An 18690-nucleotide genomic window follows, 5' to 3' on the forward strand; every position below is an offset into this window, starting at 1 on the left:
TCCTTATTCTCTTAGGCTGTACAGTTTTAGATTATGTACCATTTCATCATAAAGCTTTTGAATAAAAAAAATGTCCACTATTTTGTGAAAAAAAATAGTGAACATAATGTGAAAAAAGCGGACTGTCCGCTCAAATAGTGGACACCTGGCAACCTTACTTGCTGAAAAGGAAAGTAGATTCATAGTGTTGCTTGTACAGATTTCATGTCTGGAGTGATTGAGGGTCTGTATTTCATAGGAAGAGTGGTGCAAAAATAAGCAAAAGAAGAGTCACCCTGGGGAAGTTTGAAAGTCCGCCATTATTTGCATTTATATGGCTTTGGATCCAGTCTAGGTAGAAAGGCACTGATGTATAGACACCGATTTGGTTGGGCTGAGCACAGCCTTCCCCCCAACTCACCACCCCAGCCAATGTCCAGGCCCCCTTGGATTTGCAAACTAAGGGTCCTCCGGAATCGCCCTGTGGAGAAAAAAGAGAACAAAGGAGGTAACTACATGATAAGAAATATTCAGTGGAATAGGAATGAGGTTTTCAGGACATCTATTTCTTGTAAATCCTATTTCAATATAAGACTCATGACTTTACCCCTTGGTTTCCTCTAGACTGTGCAACAGTGCAATAAAATTTGCATGCAGAAAGACCTAGATCGAATCCCTTCAATATCTGCATCAGGTTAGGAGTTAGGCTCCCAATTTCTAAAGAAAGAAGTATATTTGCCTTTTGGTTTTGCTTCTGGATTGGCATAGAAATTTCTTCCAGTTACTGGATGTGCTGGGGGATCTCTTTAGAAATAATGCAGAGCGATGCCTCTCAATGAGATACATAGGATTGATGCTGCACCTCAATGAAGGCAATCACGTTGTTTGTGTGGTGTTAAAGCACCTTTAGGCAAAATATGGTGATGTTTCCCAGTCTTATTGTTCATATCAGGGCTCTTGTTCATATCAGAAGTGCACTGGGGCAGTAAACACATGAGGAAACCTTAGCTAAAGCCAAGCAAGTGACACACTGGGCCATGTGTAACGAAAGGGAATTAAAGTTTTTCCACTCTATCCACGTCATATGGACCTAATCAGGGGTCGGCAACCCTAAATACTCAAAGAGCCACAAAAGTCCTAACCGGAAGCCCCCCATTAAATTCTGGAGCCGACCAGAAGTCCAGTTTCCCCACCATAGAGTCTCCTCCTAGTGCGGCATCCTTTTTCCTCTACCTATTCTAACTAAAAGCCTATCAATTGTAGAGCTGACCAGAAAACCCACTCCCTGCCATAGACTCTCCTACTGGTGCGTCCTGCTTCTCTCCCCTGCCCCAGCCGAAAGCTCCTCTCAAAGGAGAGGAGCGACAGGGAGCCGCGGTAGAGGGATGAAAGAGCCACATGTGGCTCCAGAGCCGCGGGTTGCTGATCCCTGACCTAAACCATGGAAAGAGCTACTATGCAAAACACCGTGACATTTTCAAGTTTTTTTTTTTAGTTGCGGGTAGCCCTTGAAATTAAAGTGGCAATTAGGACTGGAATTACTGTCATTAATTGATATGTTTGTAAAGTGCGATGTCACAGATCATTTAGTGATAGTAATCCAAGCAGTACCAGTTACTGACGTAACCCCAAGACATGCAGTGAAAAGTGGTGGGAGACCTAGTAAAGAGCAATGGGAGGTAGTGCCATGGGTGTGTGGGTGAATAAGGCTGGGAAAGGCCCTCAGAGGGCTAGCAGTGCCCCGCAGGTGAGTTGTGGGAGAGACTTGGAGGTCTGCTGATGGTGCGGGAAAACTGGAGGATGGATGGCACTGTGGGTGCCAATGCAAGAAGTCTAAGGGGACTTAACAAAGAGACTTGCCATCTTCCCTGTAAAGGAAAGTTGCCAAGAAACTACCAAGATTTCCCCATGAAGACAGGAGGCAATGTATAGCTTAATTTGAAGAATCTGAAGAATTTTTACTCACTTGAAACAAATCATGTTCTTTCTGTCCTCTTTTTGCTGATGGTAGCTTACTAGTTTTAATTATAAAATATTTTTTAAAACAACTATTTATCAACTTTGCTGATGGGAAATACCCTGTAAGATGAGAACCTGTATATATCATTGAAAGAGAACTTCAACTTCCTTAAAACTAGCAAGTTTTCTTCATTTGAAAAAAAATATGGAAAGAATTAGAGCAAAAATTTATATTCCACTGAGAAGGAAGTCCCAATGGATTTATTGACATTTACTATTTGTGGAATATTGCAATTTATAGGCATTTATCATATCAGGTAGATTTGTTTTTGTTCTCAGTGAAATTCCTGAGAACTGATTAGTTAATGATTCCTCTTCCTGATTAGACTAGTAAACCCCATTGAAGAGGGCAGAGGGCATTGGTAAGTACATATAAAATCTTGATATCAATCAGCAATTGATCTCCATTGTGCAAGAAGTGACCACATGCATTTTCTGAATGCCAGTGGACTACACTTTTCATCTGTGTTAAACTTTAGAAGTCCACCCTCTGTTTACAGATGCTGTGAAAATATAATTGAAAAATCTCAGCTCGTTTTGTAAAAGTGCATCTCAACAAGCAGCCATAAATTCCAAAGTCTGATAATAAAAACGAATATTAAAATACTCACTTATGTAATAATTTACCCATCTTCCCTCAACCTTGTTGCCAAAGTTGACTGGGAGGTGGAGTGTGTCAGAGATAATACATATTGCTGTTCTTCATTTATGATGGGAATCTCTTGGCAAATACACATAGACAGCATGTTAAGCAGAACTGTGAATTTAAATCCTCCCAAATGCTTTGGAACATGAAGGCCGTGGATGTGGCCCATGTCTGCAATTTCTTAAAGTAGCTGCGTGAAGTGATGCAGTTGCTTTAAGAACAACTGCAGACCAAAACTACTTTCATCCTGTCATCCTTGTGCAATAGGCCAGAAAAAATGAACACCCAGAGGTGCTCGCTCCAGGGGTGGATTTGCACTGGTCCGGACTGGTTCGGGCAAACCAGTAGCTCCAACTATCAGCTGGGAGCGAACTGGTTCGCTCTAACTTTTAGCTGGGCCCTCCCCTGTGCTATACTCACTTACTTCCCCTTTTTTGAAGCCCAGCTGGTAGGCGCCTCAGCTGTTTTCCTGTGAAATGTGCATGCACGTTCTCAGTGTACATTCAGTTGTTAAACCGGTAGGATCCCACCCCTGGCTAGCTCTATTTTTATTGTATGGTTACATTAACAATCTTTCAAATCTGAAAGTACATCTCCTCTCCATGGTCCCTTCTGAGACACATCATGCCCCATTCATTCAGAGGGCTCAGCTGCCTCTTATCTGATTATTGCCTAGTTCAGGCGTGTCAAACTTGTGTCGTCACAGCGGCATCACGTGACATATCAGGACTTTTCTCCCCTTCGCTAAACTGGGCATGGGTGTGGCCAGCGCCTGATACATCTGGCCCATAGGCCATGAGTTTGACAGCACTGGCCTAATCTATGGTTGTTCTTTCTGTCTCCCACATAAAATCACACCCCCACTGTGCTCTGAAGTCACTCTTGGCCTTGAATTACAAGGTCCTAATACTCCCAATACTTAAGCTTTTATAATAGTTTCCTAATTTCTTAATAATAAAACTTTTATTCTGACCGAGTGTGGTTATGGCTTTGTATATTATGCTGACCCAGTTCCCTTGATGGTATGATTCAGTGTACTGTAAAAAAAGATGATTTCTAAACATATTTTATGATAACAGCAGGAGGGCGTACTCAGAAATTAACACAAGTCTGTTTAATAAAGCTTTTTTCTAGGTATTTGAAATTGAATGACTGACTGCCTGGAAACTTACAGGATTATTTGAGTATGATTTCCTCCTCTTTTTTTGACTGGTTGGGACCCTTTTTTCTTGCCCTTCCAGAGGGTAAAAGAGACCTGATCATTGGGGGATGGCTTCTCTAAGATAGGGAAGACAGACTCCATGGCTGATTATGTCCACACCAGGACCTCTTACTTTCCCTCAGGTTGAGAGTCACAGCAAGATTTGCATTGCATTTCAAGGACCACTCTTGAAAAGTGTTTTAGGCCAAGCCCATTTTTGTTTTGCAAGATTGAAGCAATCCATTTTGTCCCAAGGCACCCGCTCCCTATAACCCCTCCTCCCCACAACTTCCTACTCAAAAAGAAGGAGATGGATCATATTACTTAATAATCACTTTGATTGTGATCATCTCTCTCTCTTCATGTTCAGGAAGATCCACACTCAAGAATAGATCACCAGTGGTGCCAGAAGTGAGTTCCTACCAGTTTGGACCGGTTTGGCCGAGTGGATAATAACTTGGCCGCCCATGCTCCCAAACTGGTTCTATCAGCAGCGCCATATGTGCCACCATCTTTTTTTTTTTGCTTCTGTGCATGCGCGGAAGCATTTTTTCACTACTGCACATGCACACATAGGGTGCATCAAGCACAAGCGTGTCTGAAGCGCGTACCTTTCCAAAGCGCATTCCTCAGCGAACCAACAGTAAAAGAAGCTGGAACCCACCCCTGAGTGGTACAGATGTTTCTTTATGCATTTGAAAAAGTTTTATCATTGAAGAGATCCAGTGGTGAAGGTTACTTTTACTTTTAACCCCAGAGAAACTGTGGCCCATATTTTGCACCTATGGTCTCTTGAATCGGTTTAACAAATGTCTGATACATTTAATTCCTTCCTAGGACAGTGAAGATACTTTTAGAACTTTCTTTTAGTTGCTCAATATTTATCTTTGCATGTCATTTTGACTGTAAAGAATAGGTTTTAGAATATCCTACCTGGCAGGCATCCTTTCCACCTTCTTTGTACCCTGCACAGAGCATATCAGCCTTGACAAGATCAGTTTGTAACTGATATTCTTTGCTTTCATTATAGAGATCATTGCAAGTCATGCGATCTATGATTGGTACCTCCAGTTCCTGAAGGATTTGGGGTGGTGGCAAGCTTCCTGTAGAAGAGAAAAATGAAGCAATTTTCATTCCCAGAATGCAAAGGCAACAGATTTATGCACAATGTAGACCTCCAGATGTTGCTAAACCACAGCTCCTAGCAGTTCCTAACCAGGAAGATGAATGATGAAAGATTCTGGGAATTCTAATGTACTTTAGCAACATCTGGGCAGGTTTATAATGTGTACTTATGCTGTGTAATACAACTTGCCACTTTCTTATTTTTATATTGTTGGGAGTAATGAAAAATGGCACTCCCCATATTTTTAAACAGTTGTATTTAAAAAAGACTTCCATTAGTTTGCCTTCAATGATATCTCAAAATATTTTTCCTGATCTTCCCAAACTAGTACTCTAACCATTTCCAGGTCAGTGCAAGCAATTCATCTGTACTTTCCCTACCTACCTACCTACCTACCTACCTACCTACCTACCTACCTACCTACCCCCCCCCCCACACACACACTCTCTCTCACACACACACCCTACCTACCTACCTACCTACCTACCTACCTACCTACCTACCTATCATCCATCCATCCATCCATCCATCCATCCATCCATCCATCCATCCATCTATCTATCTATCTATCTATCTACACACACATATACACACACAGAGGTGAAACTTGAAAAATTAGAATATCGTGCAAAAGTTCATATATTTCAGTACTGCAACTTAAAAGGTGAAACTAATATTTGAGATAGACTCATTACATGCAAAGTAAGATAGTTCAAGCCATGATTTGTCATAATTGGGATGATTATGGTTTACAGCTCATGAAAACCCAAATCCACAATCTCAGAAAATTAGAATATTGTGAAAAGGTGCAATATTCTAGGCTCAAAGTGTCCCACTCTAATCAGCTAATTAAGCCATAACATCTGCAAAAGGTTCCTGAGCCTTTAAATGGTCTCTCAGTCTGGTTCAGTAGGAATCACAATCATGGGAAAGTCTCCTGACCTGACAGTTGTGCAGAAAACCATCATTGACACCCTCCATAAGGAGGGAAAGCCTCAAAAGGTAATTGCAAAAGAAGTTGGATGTTCCCAAAGTGCTGTATCAAAGCACATTAACAGAAAGTTGTGTGGAAGGGAAAAGTGTGGAAGAAAAAGGTGCACAAGCAGCAGGGATGACCGCAGCCTGGAGAGGATTGCCAGGAAAAGGCCATTCAAAAGTGCTGGGGATTTTCACAAGGAGTGGACTGAGGCTGGAGTCAGTGCATCAAGAGTCACCGCATACAGAAGCACCAGTGATAACCAAAGACAAGCTGATGGAAAGAACAGATGAAGGGTTTCGAATCTTTAAAAGATATGCAATGAACAACAAGTTGCTTAGAGAAGTCCATATAAGATTTACTAAGAAAACAACTAGAATACAGATTTACAAATGGCAAGAGATATTGGATGGCACTATTTCTGGAAGGATATAGGATGACAAAATGAAATATTACAAAGAAAATTAAGTTAAACGTAGTTAAATTTTGAGTATTATGTATAAGACAAAGTAATAATAGTTATAGTTGAATAAATGATTAACAATGATAATAATGTATCTATATATACTAGAGGGATAATATGGAATTTTATATAAACTGTAACTGAGAATATAAAGATGTAATACCATTGAATGATTCCAGGATGATGTAATGAAATGCCATAAATTATAATTTACTTTAAATTTAGCATGCTTCACATAAAAAGGAGGTAATAATAGTTATCCTCAATGAATGTTTTATAATCATAATAATTGTATATCTATATATTTGATTGATAATATGAACAATGGAATGTGCTGAAATGAGTAAGTTGACATATGAAATTAGAGACAAAGATGATAAATAATTTTATAGGATATGGGGTTTATTTTATCTGTAGTTAGATTAAAAAAATACACATGGAATTGAAAATTATTAGAGAATGTTGCCAAAAATGAATCAGAATAGGGTATAAAATATTTTTATATTGGATATATTGAAGATGTAATGAACTATGATAATATAAATGAACCCATATTTAGAATATTTTGTTTAAAATTAGGAAATAATAATGAAAATCAAATAAATGAAGTAGTATAATAACAATGTATATAAACATATTTGATTGACAATATGTGACTATATAACGTTTAAGTGACGACTATGGAAAGGATGCACAAAAACCTTGTAACCAACTGACACACTGTACGTAGTGGAAGATGCTTTTATGTTATATATTTTTGTCTGTCTATGTTTGTTTAAAAATAAAAAACTTTATTTTTTATATATATATAAAAGAGCCATCACACACAGATGGATCCTGGACATGGGCTTCAAATGTCGTATTCCTCTTGTCAAGCCACTCCTGAACAACAAATGATGTCAGAAGCGTCTTACCTGGGCTAAAGAAAAACCAGACATGGTCTGTTGCTAAGTGGTCCAAAGTCCTCTTTTCTGATAAGAGCAACTTTTGCATCTGATTTGAAAACCAAGGACCCAGAGTATGGAGGAAGAATGGAGAGGCACACACTGCAAGGTCCTTGAAGTCCAATGTGAAGTTTCCACAGTCTGTGTTGATTTGGGGAGCCATGTCATCTGCTGGTGTTGGTCCACTGTGTTTCATTAAGTCCAGGGTCAACGCAGCCATCTATCAGGAGATTTTGGAGCACTTCATGCTTCCTTCCACAGAGGGATGCTGACTTCATTTTCCAGCAGGACTTGGCACCTGCCCACACTGCCAAAAGCCCCAAAACCTGGTTCAATGTCCAAAGGGTTACTGTGCTTGATTGGCCAGCAAACCCGCCTGACCTGAACCCCATAGAGAATCCATGGGGCATTGCCAAGAGAAAGATGAGAGACATGAGACCGAACAATGCAGAAGAGCTGAAGGCCACTATTGAAGCATCCTGGTCTTTCATAACACCTCAGCAGTGCCACAGGCTGATAGCTTCCATGCCACGCCGCATTGAGGCAGTAATTGCTGCAAAAGGGGCCCAAAATAGGTACTGAGTACATATGCATGCTTATACTTTTCAGAGGTCCGATATTGTTCTATGTACAATCCTTGTTTTATTGATTGCATGTAATATTCTAATTTTCTGAGATGGTGGATTTGGGGTTTTCATGAGCTGTAAGCCATAATCATCACAATTATGACAAATCCCAGCTTGAACTATCTTGCTTTGCATGTAATGAGTCTATCTCATATATTAGTTTCACTTTTTAAGTTGCATTACTGAAATAAATGAACTTTTGCACTATATTTCTAATTTTTTGAGTTTCACCTGTATATATAACGAAATTTGTTTTAGCCCACTGGTGCAATTTATGACAACAAATGCAAACAACATAATTAGTATAAAGGATAAAATGCAAGTAATTAGGGGAAAAGAAGAAAGAAAAAGAAAAACTAGTCATACTTTTCTACATGGACGTGCAGTGATTGTGGTTATGTTTAAGAGTCTGACAGTCGAAGGATAGAAACTCTTCTAAACCTATTTGTTCGACTGGTTATGCTTTGATGTCTTCTGCCTGATGGTAGAAGTGTGAATAGACACTGACCAGGGTGTGAATCATCTCTGAGTATCTTCCTTACTCTGCTAACGCAGCAAGATCTGGCTATGTCATCCAGTGGTGTCAGAGGGCAACCAATGGTTTCTTGTGCCCAATTGATCACTCTCTGTAGTGCCTTCCTGTCCACAGCAGTTAAACCAGCATACCATACTGTAATGCAATATGTGAGGACACTTTCTATGGTGGACCGATAGAAAGAGGTCATCAGCCATTGTTCCACCTGATTTTTTCGCAGGACTCTAAGGAAATGAAGTCTTTGTTGGGCCTTTCTAATCACCAGGGACGTGTTGTTTTTCCACATGAGATCTTGACTAATAAGCACTCCCAAGAATTTAAAAGAGGAAATCCTTTCCACACAGCCCCCCTTGATATACAGTGGGGCAGGTTCCTCTCTGCGCTTCTGGAAATCTAGCACCATCTCCTTTGTCTTACTAGTGTTTAGATGTAAGTTGTTTTTTGAGCACCAAGCAGATACCTTCTGGACTTCTTCCCTGTATGCTGATTCATCCCCTCCAGTTATGAGACCCAGCACCGTTGTTTCATCTACAAACTGTATTATGATGTTGGATAGATCAGAGGATATGCAGTCATGTGTATACAGTGAGTACAGGTATGGGCTGAACCCACAGCCCTGAGGAGAGCCTGTGCTGAGCTTCAGGGTGGAAGATGTAAAGGACCCAACCCTTACTGTTTGTGGACGATCCATCAGGAAGTCTTTGATCCATTCACAAGTGAGGGGAGGGAAATTTAGGTCAGTCAACTTTTCAATGAGAATTCCTGGTAAGATGGTGTTAAAGGCTGAGCTATTGCCTATAAAAAGCATTCTGACATAATTCCCAGATTTCTCAAGGTGGCTCAGTGCAATATGTAGAGCATTGGTGATGGCGTCCCCTGTCAAACTGTTGCTTCTATAAGCAAACTGGTGTTGATCGAAATTTGGTGGAAGACAGGACCTGAGGTGTTGTAGGGCCAGTCTTTCAAAGCACTTCATCACTATAGACGTCAGTGCAATAGGTCTATAGTCATTCAGGCTGTTTATGGCTGCTTTCTTCGGAACTGGGATGATTGTGGCTGCTTTCAAGCATGATGGGACTCTAGTCTATTGCAGGGAGATGTTAAAAATCCTTGTCAGGACCTTTGTTAATTGGTCAGCACAGGTTTTTACCAATTTCCCCAACACCCCGTCTGGCCCTGCAGCTTTGTTGGGATTTAAAGCCTTCAGTTGAGCTCTCACTTGATGTTCATTCAGGGTGAGTGGCTGGAGGTTAGAGTGCCTTTGGGCTAGAGCCACAGAGACAGGTCTTTTGACCTCAAAGCAGGTGCAGAAGCTATTTAGCTCCCCCACCAGCAGGGCATTAGCATTGACTATTTTTTTCATATTGCCCTTATAGTTTGTTAGGTGTTGTAGCCCCTGCCACACCTGTCTTGAGTTATTATCTTCCAGATGCTTCTCTATTTTTTGTTTGTATTTCTGTTTAGCCGCCTTAATGCCTCTTCTCAGATTTGCCCTTGCTTCATTGTATTTGCCTTCTTTTCCTGGCTTGAAGGTGGAGTTTCGGACTCTCAGAAGTGGTAGTACCTCTGCTGACATCTAGTGTTTATGATTACTGTAAACTCTGATGTGCTTATTCACTGTTACATTGTCTGTGCATGTTTTAATGTAGGAGAATACAGCATCAGTGATTTCTTGCAGCTCCAAATGTTCAAATATACTTCACTAAGTAGTCTCAAAGCAGTCCTGAAACTGGCAGAGTGCTCCCTCCGGCCAGTTTTTGATAGTTTTCCTGACTGGCCTTCTCCTTTTCTCCTAAGGGAGATATACTTTGGGCACAGCAGCAGAGAGATGTGGTCAGACATACCCAGATGGGAGAGGGGGATTGCTCTATATGCCTGTCTTAAGTTTGATGGCCTAGAGAGTTCTTACCTCTGGTGGTACACTGCACATACTGCACTAACTTAGGGAGATCAGATTTTAGACAGGCTTGATTAAAATCCCCAGCTACAACAAAAGCATCTGCAGGGTAAATTTACTGCTCCTTTTTGATGGTGTCATGTAACTTAGAGAGTACTGTGCTAACAATTGCATCAGGTGGAATATAGACAGCGGTGATAACTATAACAGAAATCTCTCTAGGTAAATAAAATGGCCAACAAATGACTTTAAGAATTCCACATCTGGAGAACAGTGTGTATAAGTAACTCTGCTGTTAGTACACCAGTCATTATGTGTGTAAATACAACATCCTCCACTTTTGCTTTTACCGGAGTTCCTGTTTCTGTAGAAGTGATGTGTGGTGCACCACTGTTGCATCAAGTATAAGTGGATGAAGCCAGGTCTCTGTGATGATTATCACACAGCAGTTGCGAATGAGCTTATTCACTGCCATCCATAGCTCTAGTTCATCAGTTTTGTGCCAAAGGATCTAGAGTTAGTTAGAAAAAATGCTTGGTAATGCTGGTTTGTGAGGCTGCTTCTGTAACCAAACTAGCAAACCAGCTCTGCATCCCCATTTCTACTTTCCCTCTGTTCGCTGCCTCATAGGCCCAACAACGATCCATGGAGAGCCTGGCAGTCTTATTATGTCACTTGGTATATTATGAGATTGCTGGAAGTTGCTGGTAATATCTAGTCAACTAGAAGATCCAATCTTTTAGTAACTCCCTGCGGGTATTCTAGCTTTTGCCTACATGCTCCACTGTGACACCAGGGGCTCAAAGCCATAGCATACATTTGCTACCATCTTGGAACAAAATAGCACAGATTTACAGTATATACTGCTTCACAATGTTTTACAGCCCTCTCTAAGTGGCTTACAGAATCACCATATTTCTCCCAAAATCTCCTCACTTTACTGACCTTTGAAGGCCGGACAGCTGAGTCAACCTTGAGCCTGTGAGAATCGAACTGCTGGCAGGTGGCAGAATTAGCCTGCAATACTGCATTCTAACCACTGTGCTACCATGGATATTACTTTATTCCATGACAACTCCCATAAAGACTTTGCTGTCTGTGATGCAACCAACATACATCGTCACGTAGAGGAAGATTATGGAAAGCCTTTAAAACCCACATATGAAAAGCACACTCAGCAGCTTTCTTTTCGCAAATAAAGATGTATGTGGCTGAGCATCAGGAAAGGAAGAAACAAGCACGCAATCAAACAAGCAAACAAAAATCACACATTGTCCAACTTTCTGGGTCTCTTTGAGAACAATTAAACATGCTTCCTCCAGTTTTCCTCACCTGATCCAATATGTCCCCATCCAGTGACCCAGCATTTTGTATCCACAGGAAACTCCACAGAAGATGCTGGCAAGCAGATGGGAAGGATATAGTCATTGAAAGTCATTGTGGAATTCAGCTCCACTAAAGCAATATCCCCGCTGGAGCCTTCCTCTTTCTTGTAGTCAGGATGAGAGATGATACGTTTAACGGTCAATGTCACCATATTAGGAGAAGGGTCCTGGAGTTTATAAGCACCCAGCTGTATTTCGTAGGGTACTTCAGGGCTAAAAGTTAAGAATCAAAAGTGAAATCTAAGTTTTTACAGGAGTGGTAAATTCCTGGAATACTCTACATGACTCAGTTGTTACATCCTCAAACCCCCAAAGCTTCGACCTCAAACTGTCTACCATGGACCTTGCCCCATTCCTAAGAGGTCTGTAAGAGGACATGCATAAGTGCAACTGTTGCCTACCGTCCCCGTCCTACTGTCCCCATTTATTTGTACTCCTTAGTTCATGTCCATGTTTATACTTATACCTGTTATCTTGTACATGTCCGATAAAACCCCAAAATAAATAAATAAATAAATAAATAAATAAATAAATAAATAAATAAATAAATAAATAAATGAATAAATAAATAAATAAATAAATGTTTGTAGAATGTAGTTAAAAACCCCAAGATAGTGACTGTGACAGTGTGATCAAAATTCAGCCCACTTTTTATGCGCTTCCTGCATATGGTCCACATAAAAAATGGGAAGAGTTTTGAATACACCCTCAGAATTGCTATCTTGATTTTTTAAAACCATATTTGTGAATAGCAATAGCAGACTTATATACCACTTTAGAGTGCTTTAAGCCCTCTCTAAGCGGTTTACTGAGTACGAATATTGCCCCCCACAGTCTTGGTCCTCATTTTACCAACCTCGGAAGGAGGGAAGGCTGAGTCAACCTTGAGCCTGGTGTGATTTCAACTGCCAAATTGCAGGCAGCTGGCAGGCAGCAGAAGTAGCCTGCAGTACCGCACTCTATTGCGCCACCATGGCTCATACCCTTACAGCTGAAAATTCATCAACTCTTTAGTTAAAATTACTATTGTACAGCTGTGTAAGATAGTGGATTAAGTTTCCGGGATCCAATTGTGCCCAGGGAATCTATTTCTCCTCCACTGCAAAGATATGGATAGGTTATTGCTACTCAGGAAATAACTTTTCTTGTTCATCATTATTCTAGTAATTTAGACATCATTAGCCCTCATCAATGTCCATGATATTCCATTATTTCTTGCAAAGAGTCAATAAGTTCCTTCCCTCCTTGGATTCAGGCTCTGATGCTGAATCCTTCTACATGAGAAATTATTGAGGCCAATGTATTATTATTTTATCTTCAATGCAACGAAAGGAAAAGAGCTTTTCTGCTGAAAGAAGTGAAATACTGTATTTTAAAAGCTGCGGTAATATTTGTTAATATGTTTTATTTTATTTTTAAAAAAACAATAATACAATTGTTTGAATCTTATTTTCTCTGGGATGTTTTCACTTTATTTATCAAATTTATTGTCTGCCTATCTTACCACAGGGTAACTCTGAGAGGCTTATAATATTAAAAGCTAAAGCTGTATAAATACAACTGTACAAAAAATATACAAAATACTTTAGTTTCAACCAGTGTTTCTCAACTTTTGACAACTTTAAGATGTGTGAACTTTAACTCCCAGATTTCTCCAGTTAGTGTCAAGTTGACGCCAAGGTTGAGGAACACTGATTTAAACAGAAAAGCATTGCATTTGGCGGGACTTTGCAAAGCCTGGCATTTTGTTAGGTTTAATAGTGAAGAGAGGTTATTTTCTTCTACAACAGTTTACTTAGTGACTGTTCAAAGTTGTAACATCACTAAAAAAGTGAGTTATGACCATTTTTCACAGTTTTGACCAGGGGTGGGTTCCGGCTGCTGCTATTGCCAGTTCTCTCAGGGACATGCTATGCGCTCAGGCGCAGTACTAAAAACAAGATGGCGTTACCTATGGCACCGCCAAGAGAACCGGTTCAGGGGTGAGGCAGACCGAGTTATTACCTACTTCGCGAAACTGGTCCGAACTGGTAGGAACTCACCTCTGATTTGACCATAGCGTCCCCATGGTTATGTAATTTATATTCAGATGCTTGACAACTGACACACTTTTATGATGGTTGCAGTGTCCTGGGTTCATGTGATCACCCTTTGCAACTTTTTGAAAAGCAAAGTCCATGGGGAAGCCAGATTCACTTAATAACTGCGTTACTAATTTAACAACTGCAGTGATCCATTTAAAAAAAAATGTGGAAAGAAAAGTCATAAAATGGGGCAAAACTCACTTAACAAATTTCTTACTGAACAATGGAAATCTTGTGTTCAATTGTTGTCATAAGGTGAGGACTGCCTATATTCCTCTTTTCTAACATTCTGCCAGTTTGCTTCCACATCAGTGTTTGAGGTCCATTTACTGTATAGAACCCAGATGTCAAACTTGATGGTGTCATGTGACGTATTGCGATGTATCATGACGGTTTTTGCCTTTGCCGAGCTGGGGTGGGTGTGGCCTGCATGTGATGCATCCAGCCTTCAGGCCACCAGTTTGACAACCCTGATATGGAAGCTAAATGGACTGGAAGATCTGCCTAGTTGGCTAATTTAGGGGATTTTCAGAAGGGCTGTGTGACTGACCCAGTTTATTTTTCGGGCATTATACAGTAGCTTCAGCATCTTTTGAGCACCTTCTGCCTGAGGCAGTCTAGTTGCTCTGTCTGATGGGGAGACCATTCAGCAACCACACCCAACATTCTGCCTTTCCTCTTTTGTCTGACTGCACTTCTTGAGACCCACAACTCCGGGGGTGACATTATCATTCAGCCTAATTTCCAGCTGCTACAACAGTCGCTGTGTCGTAGTGTCTAATGTTCTAATGTCCACTCACAAATTGAAGCAGTGAGCTGCAGATAATACCCATTTGGAGCTGATGAGGGATCCTCCGCAAATCAGTTTGCTGCCTTGAAATATGCTGGCTTGCCAGGGCCATTTCCCTTCAAAAGCGTTTTGCCCTCCAACGATCCGTGATGTCACAGGCTGCCCGCAAGCTGGATGGAAAGGAGATTTACAGCAAGAAGGATACCATAATCGGAGTCACACACACATACATCCCTGCGACCAATTCGCTCTCACAGAGAGGGACTTCTCCGGGTGCCGTCCACTAAGCAATGCCAGAGGGCAGCGCCGAGGGGTAGGGCCTTCTCTGTGATGGGCCCAGCCCTCTGGAATGATCTCCCCCCCCGGACATTAGGACAGCTACCGATCTCCGCTCCTTCCGCACGAAACTCAAGACCCACCTGTTCCAACTAGCCGGCCTGGCCTGAATTATAACTATATTTTCTAATCCCCCTGGATAATTTTAAAATTTTAAATTAAGTTTGACTTTGGGTATTTTAATTGTTTTTAATTGGATTATGTTGTTCTTAACTAATTATTTATTTATTATGTATTGTACAATGTTTTTTGTATATCTCCTCCTTGTTATTTATTTGTTGTGTAATGAATTGTACGCCACCCCGAGTCCCTTCGTGGAGAGGGAGCGGCCTATAAATTGGATTAATAAATAAATAAATAAATAAATAAATAAATAAATAAATAAATAAATAAATAAATAAAAATAATCCTCTGACAACATTTCTACTGGCAATCCCCCCCCCCTTTTAATGTTAATTTGCTTTAAAATATTTCTATTAGCATTCCACATTATACATGAAAATGTTGTCTGAATGCTGTTAGAATCCAATGCCAATGCTACAGAACAGTGCTGGAAAACTTTGGAAAATGAAGAGAGTGCACGCAGAGCCGCATAAGTGGGCCATTGGTGCAAAGAAGCCAAAACCAAATCAGGCATGAAGGCATGTGAGAGTTTCTCTGTTCTTCCAGTTTTATCATTTGTTTATTAAAACAATCTCAAATCTATTTTAGGGTGTCCAGTAGTTTTCTTTTGGAATAACAAAATTGTTAATTTTCAGTATTCATCTCGGAAGGGATTCTGAAAGCTGGAAAACTGGATTTGGGCTGGATGTAGCTTGGAGCTATTGGTTGTCCACATATAGATTTGATAAATAGTCCCCTAATGTGTTACCAACTTAAGACCTATTTTCTGTGTTTGATAGTGAGTACCTTCAGTCACAGTTGGTGGTGATGAAGCTGTAGTCCAATGCTTCTAGTGGCTATCAGATTGGAGAAAATGGTTTTCTATTTGGTAATTGGGCTTATCAGTAGCCAAACTTATATTTTTAAATTATATACTTTGGGATTCACCTAGTCCAGCGATGGCGAACCTTTTTTGGCTCGCGTGCCACAAGTGGGGGGAGCGCGGGGGGGGGGTTCGTGTGCGGGCGTGCCGCACCCATAATGCAATGCGCAATCCCCAGTGCGCATGCACGCACAACACGCACCCCCATTTTTACATGCTTTTTTCGCCTTCCCCAGGCTCCAGAGGCTTTATAGGTCCTAGTCCATGGGCAGAAATCTTGCTTGTTTCCCATTAGTAATGTGTTATAGTGTCAATGTGATGTGTTGGCCCTAGTTAAGATTTAGATAGGATTGTGATGGCAAACCTATAGCATGCATGCCACAGGTGGCACGCAGAGTCCTCTCTGTGGGCACATGAGCTGTCACCTCAGCTCAGCTCCACCACGCATGCGTGCATGCCTTCCACCGTCCACCTGATTTTTGGGTTTCTGCCATGCATGAGTGGGGGGCTGGGCCACGAGGGAGACATGCGTGCATGTATGGGGTGGGGTGGTTCCATCTGTATGCACGGGGTCACACACACATGTGCAGGGATGGGGGGTGTTGCCCCTCCCCCTGCAGCCCATTTTTGGTCCCAGGGCGCTGCAGGGAGACCTACTAGTTCCAAAATGGGGCGCAGGGGAGGGCAGTGCACATGCTGGGGGGGGGGGAAGCAGGGGTTCTCACACGCATGCACAGGAGAGCAGGGTGCGAGGGCTGTTGCACACGCATTGTATTATGGGTGCAGGAGCTGTCATGCATGCATTGCAATATTGGTGCAGAGGCACACGCACGCTGTCGTGTGTGCTTTTGACATGCAACGACAAAAAAGTTAGCCATCACTGCACTAGGACATCCAATATTGTGAATTAGATTGGGAAGTTGAGAAAATGGCATGGAAGAAGTCAAAGACAAATCCCTTCCATGTTTCCATGAGAAAACCACATGGATGTATATGTGATGTCATCAGCAGTCAACCATGGGTCATGGGAGTCTTTATATTGTATGTCAGCAGAATATCTGAGAAGAATAATTACTGCCATTAACAATGGTTGTTAAGAAGAATCATATAGAAGAATTGTTGGATCTCTTAAATCTGTATAATCCTTAATTTCTTATGCAACTTAATATCAATTTCTTCCTTCACATAAAGGTTTTCTATTGAAGCATAACACTTACCTGCTTCTACCTTAGTGGCATCTGAAAAAAAAAAGACAGTTATTTCAAAGGTAGAAAAAATAAAGAACACTATATGCAAACTCAAAACAAGAGACCTTGATTGCAAACTCTTCCCAATGGCTTATAAAATTAAATATGCCTGGCAATCATATTGCAGGTTTATACTGTGTTTATAGTACAAATGCCAGAGTGCTTGCAATGCCGAATTTCAACTTGGGTGTGTCAGAACTTGATCTTTAGGTACTTGATTTTAATTTTGGAACATGACAGTAGATGAGTGTCCATCTGTAGCCTGGGATGGCAATGCATCCCATGTTGGGTTTTTTTGGGTCTAGGCACTATAGGTTCCCATGACTCTGGGAAAAGGAAATAAATGTGTTTAACTTCTGGACAGAAATAGTTTTTTCATGTTTGCATAAATGTGTATAGGTAGTTCTTGATTTATTCATTTAACCACAGTTCAAAGTTACAATGGCATTCGAAAAAGTGATGTGCAACCTGTTCAAGTTATGACTGTTGCACCACCCCAGCAGTCACATGATCACAATTTATGTGCTTGGCATGTAGGTCACATTTATGACCAGTTGCAATATTCTGTGTTCATGTGATCCCAATTTGCAAACTTTCTCAGCTGGTTTCCAACAATATCAATGGTAGAAGCTGCATTTGCTTAACAGTTGCATGATTTTCTTAATGTTCACATGATTCACTTAATGACTATGGAAAAATGGGCATAAATTTTGATTCAGTCTTGTGATGACTCACTTAAAGACTGCCCCACTTCACAACCAAAATTCAGGTCCCAATTGTGGTCCTAAATCAAAGATCACCTGTACAAAATGTGTGTAACTGTGCCCACTGTATTACTTAGGTTCTCTTTGAAAATCCACTTTCTTCTTGCAACAAAACAGCAGATGTTCATGTGTGAAATCTTGCAAGAATACTTCCCTGGAGATGCAGTCGAGCATGTTAAAAATAACTGCGTTATTTTCACACACACAAACACACCCACTCTATTCTTTGTAAAAGGGCCCCCTTTAAGACTGACCTATTGAGATCCAGTGTTGAGCTGTACTTCCTGGTTTTTTTTTTGCTTTTTTTTGCTCTTTTCATAATTAGTAAAAAGATACATCAAATTTGTAATACATTTTTTTAATGTGTGAATTTCAGGTCATAGAATTTCCCAGCCAATCTAGCTGGAGATATTTGGAGTTGAAGTCCACACATCTTAAATTGCCAAGTTGGGAAATATGACTCTACCAGATGGGACTTATACATTTGGCTTAACCCTTTCCAAACATTAAAAAAAATAAGCATCAATGAATAGGATATTCATTGTATATTGTACATTCTGTACACCTTTGTTGCTAACTACTGTGAAGGGTCCTTGATGCTCTCTGAGCTTGGTTGTTTTTTTGCAGACATTTAATTACTCAGCAGCACTGATGATGTTCCCTAGTTTAGATAATGAAACATCTGCA

The 18690-nt window shown here is 40.8% G+C and overlaps 1 protein-coding gene across 1 annotated transcript in view; it reads right to left on the bottom strand.

Annotated features, from left to right (window-relative positions):
- Positions 1–126: 126 nt before the first annotated feature.
- LOC309401356 (serine protease 33-like) overlaps positions 127–18690 on the bottom strand; it is a gene marked incomplete at its 5' end in the record, with an annotated part of 35050 nt that continues 16486 nt past the window's right edge. The window contains 5 exons of the mRNA XM_081970426.1: positions 127–460; positions 4779–4948; positions 11745–12010; positions 14682–14841; positions 17210–17230. Coding sequence (XP_081826552.1) covers positions 233–460; positions 4779–4948; positions 11745–12010; positions 14682–14841; positions 17210–17230 — 845 coding nt within the window. The 3' untranslated portion in view covers positions 127–232. The remainder of the gene's footprint in view (positions 461–4778; positions 4949–11744; positions 12011–14681; positions 14842–17209; positions 17231–18690) is intronic.

The sequence above is a fragment of the Natrix helvetica genome (genome assembly GCF_964273705.1).
Source record: "Natrix helvetica genome assembly, chromosome: Z".
Lineage (NCBI taxonomy): Eukaryota > Metazoa > Chordata > Lepidosauria > Squamata > Natricidae > Natrix > Natrix helvetica.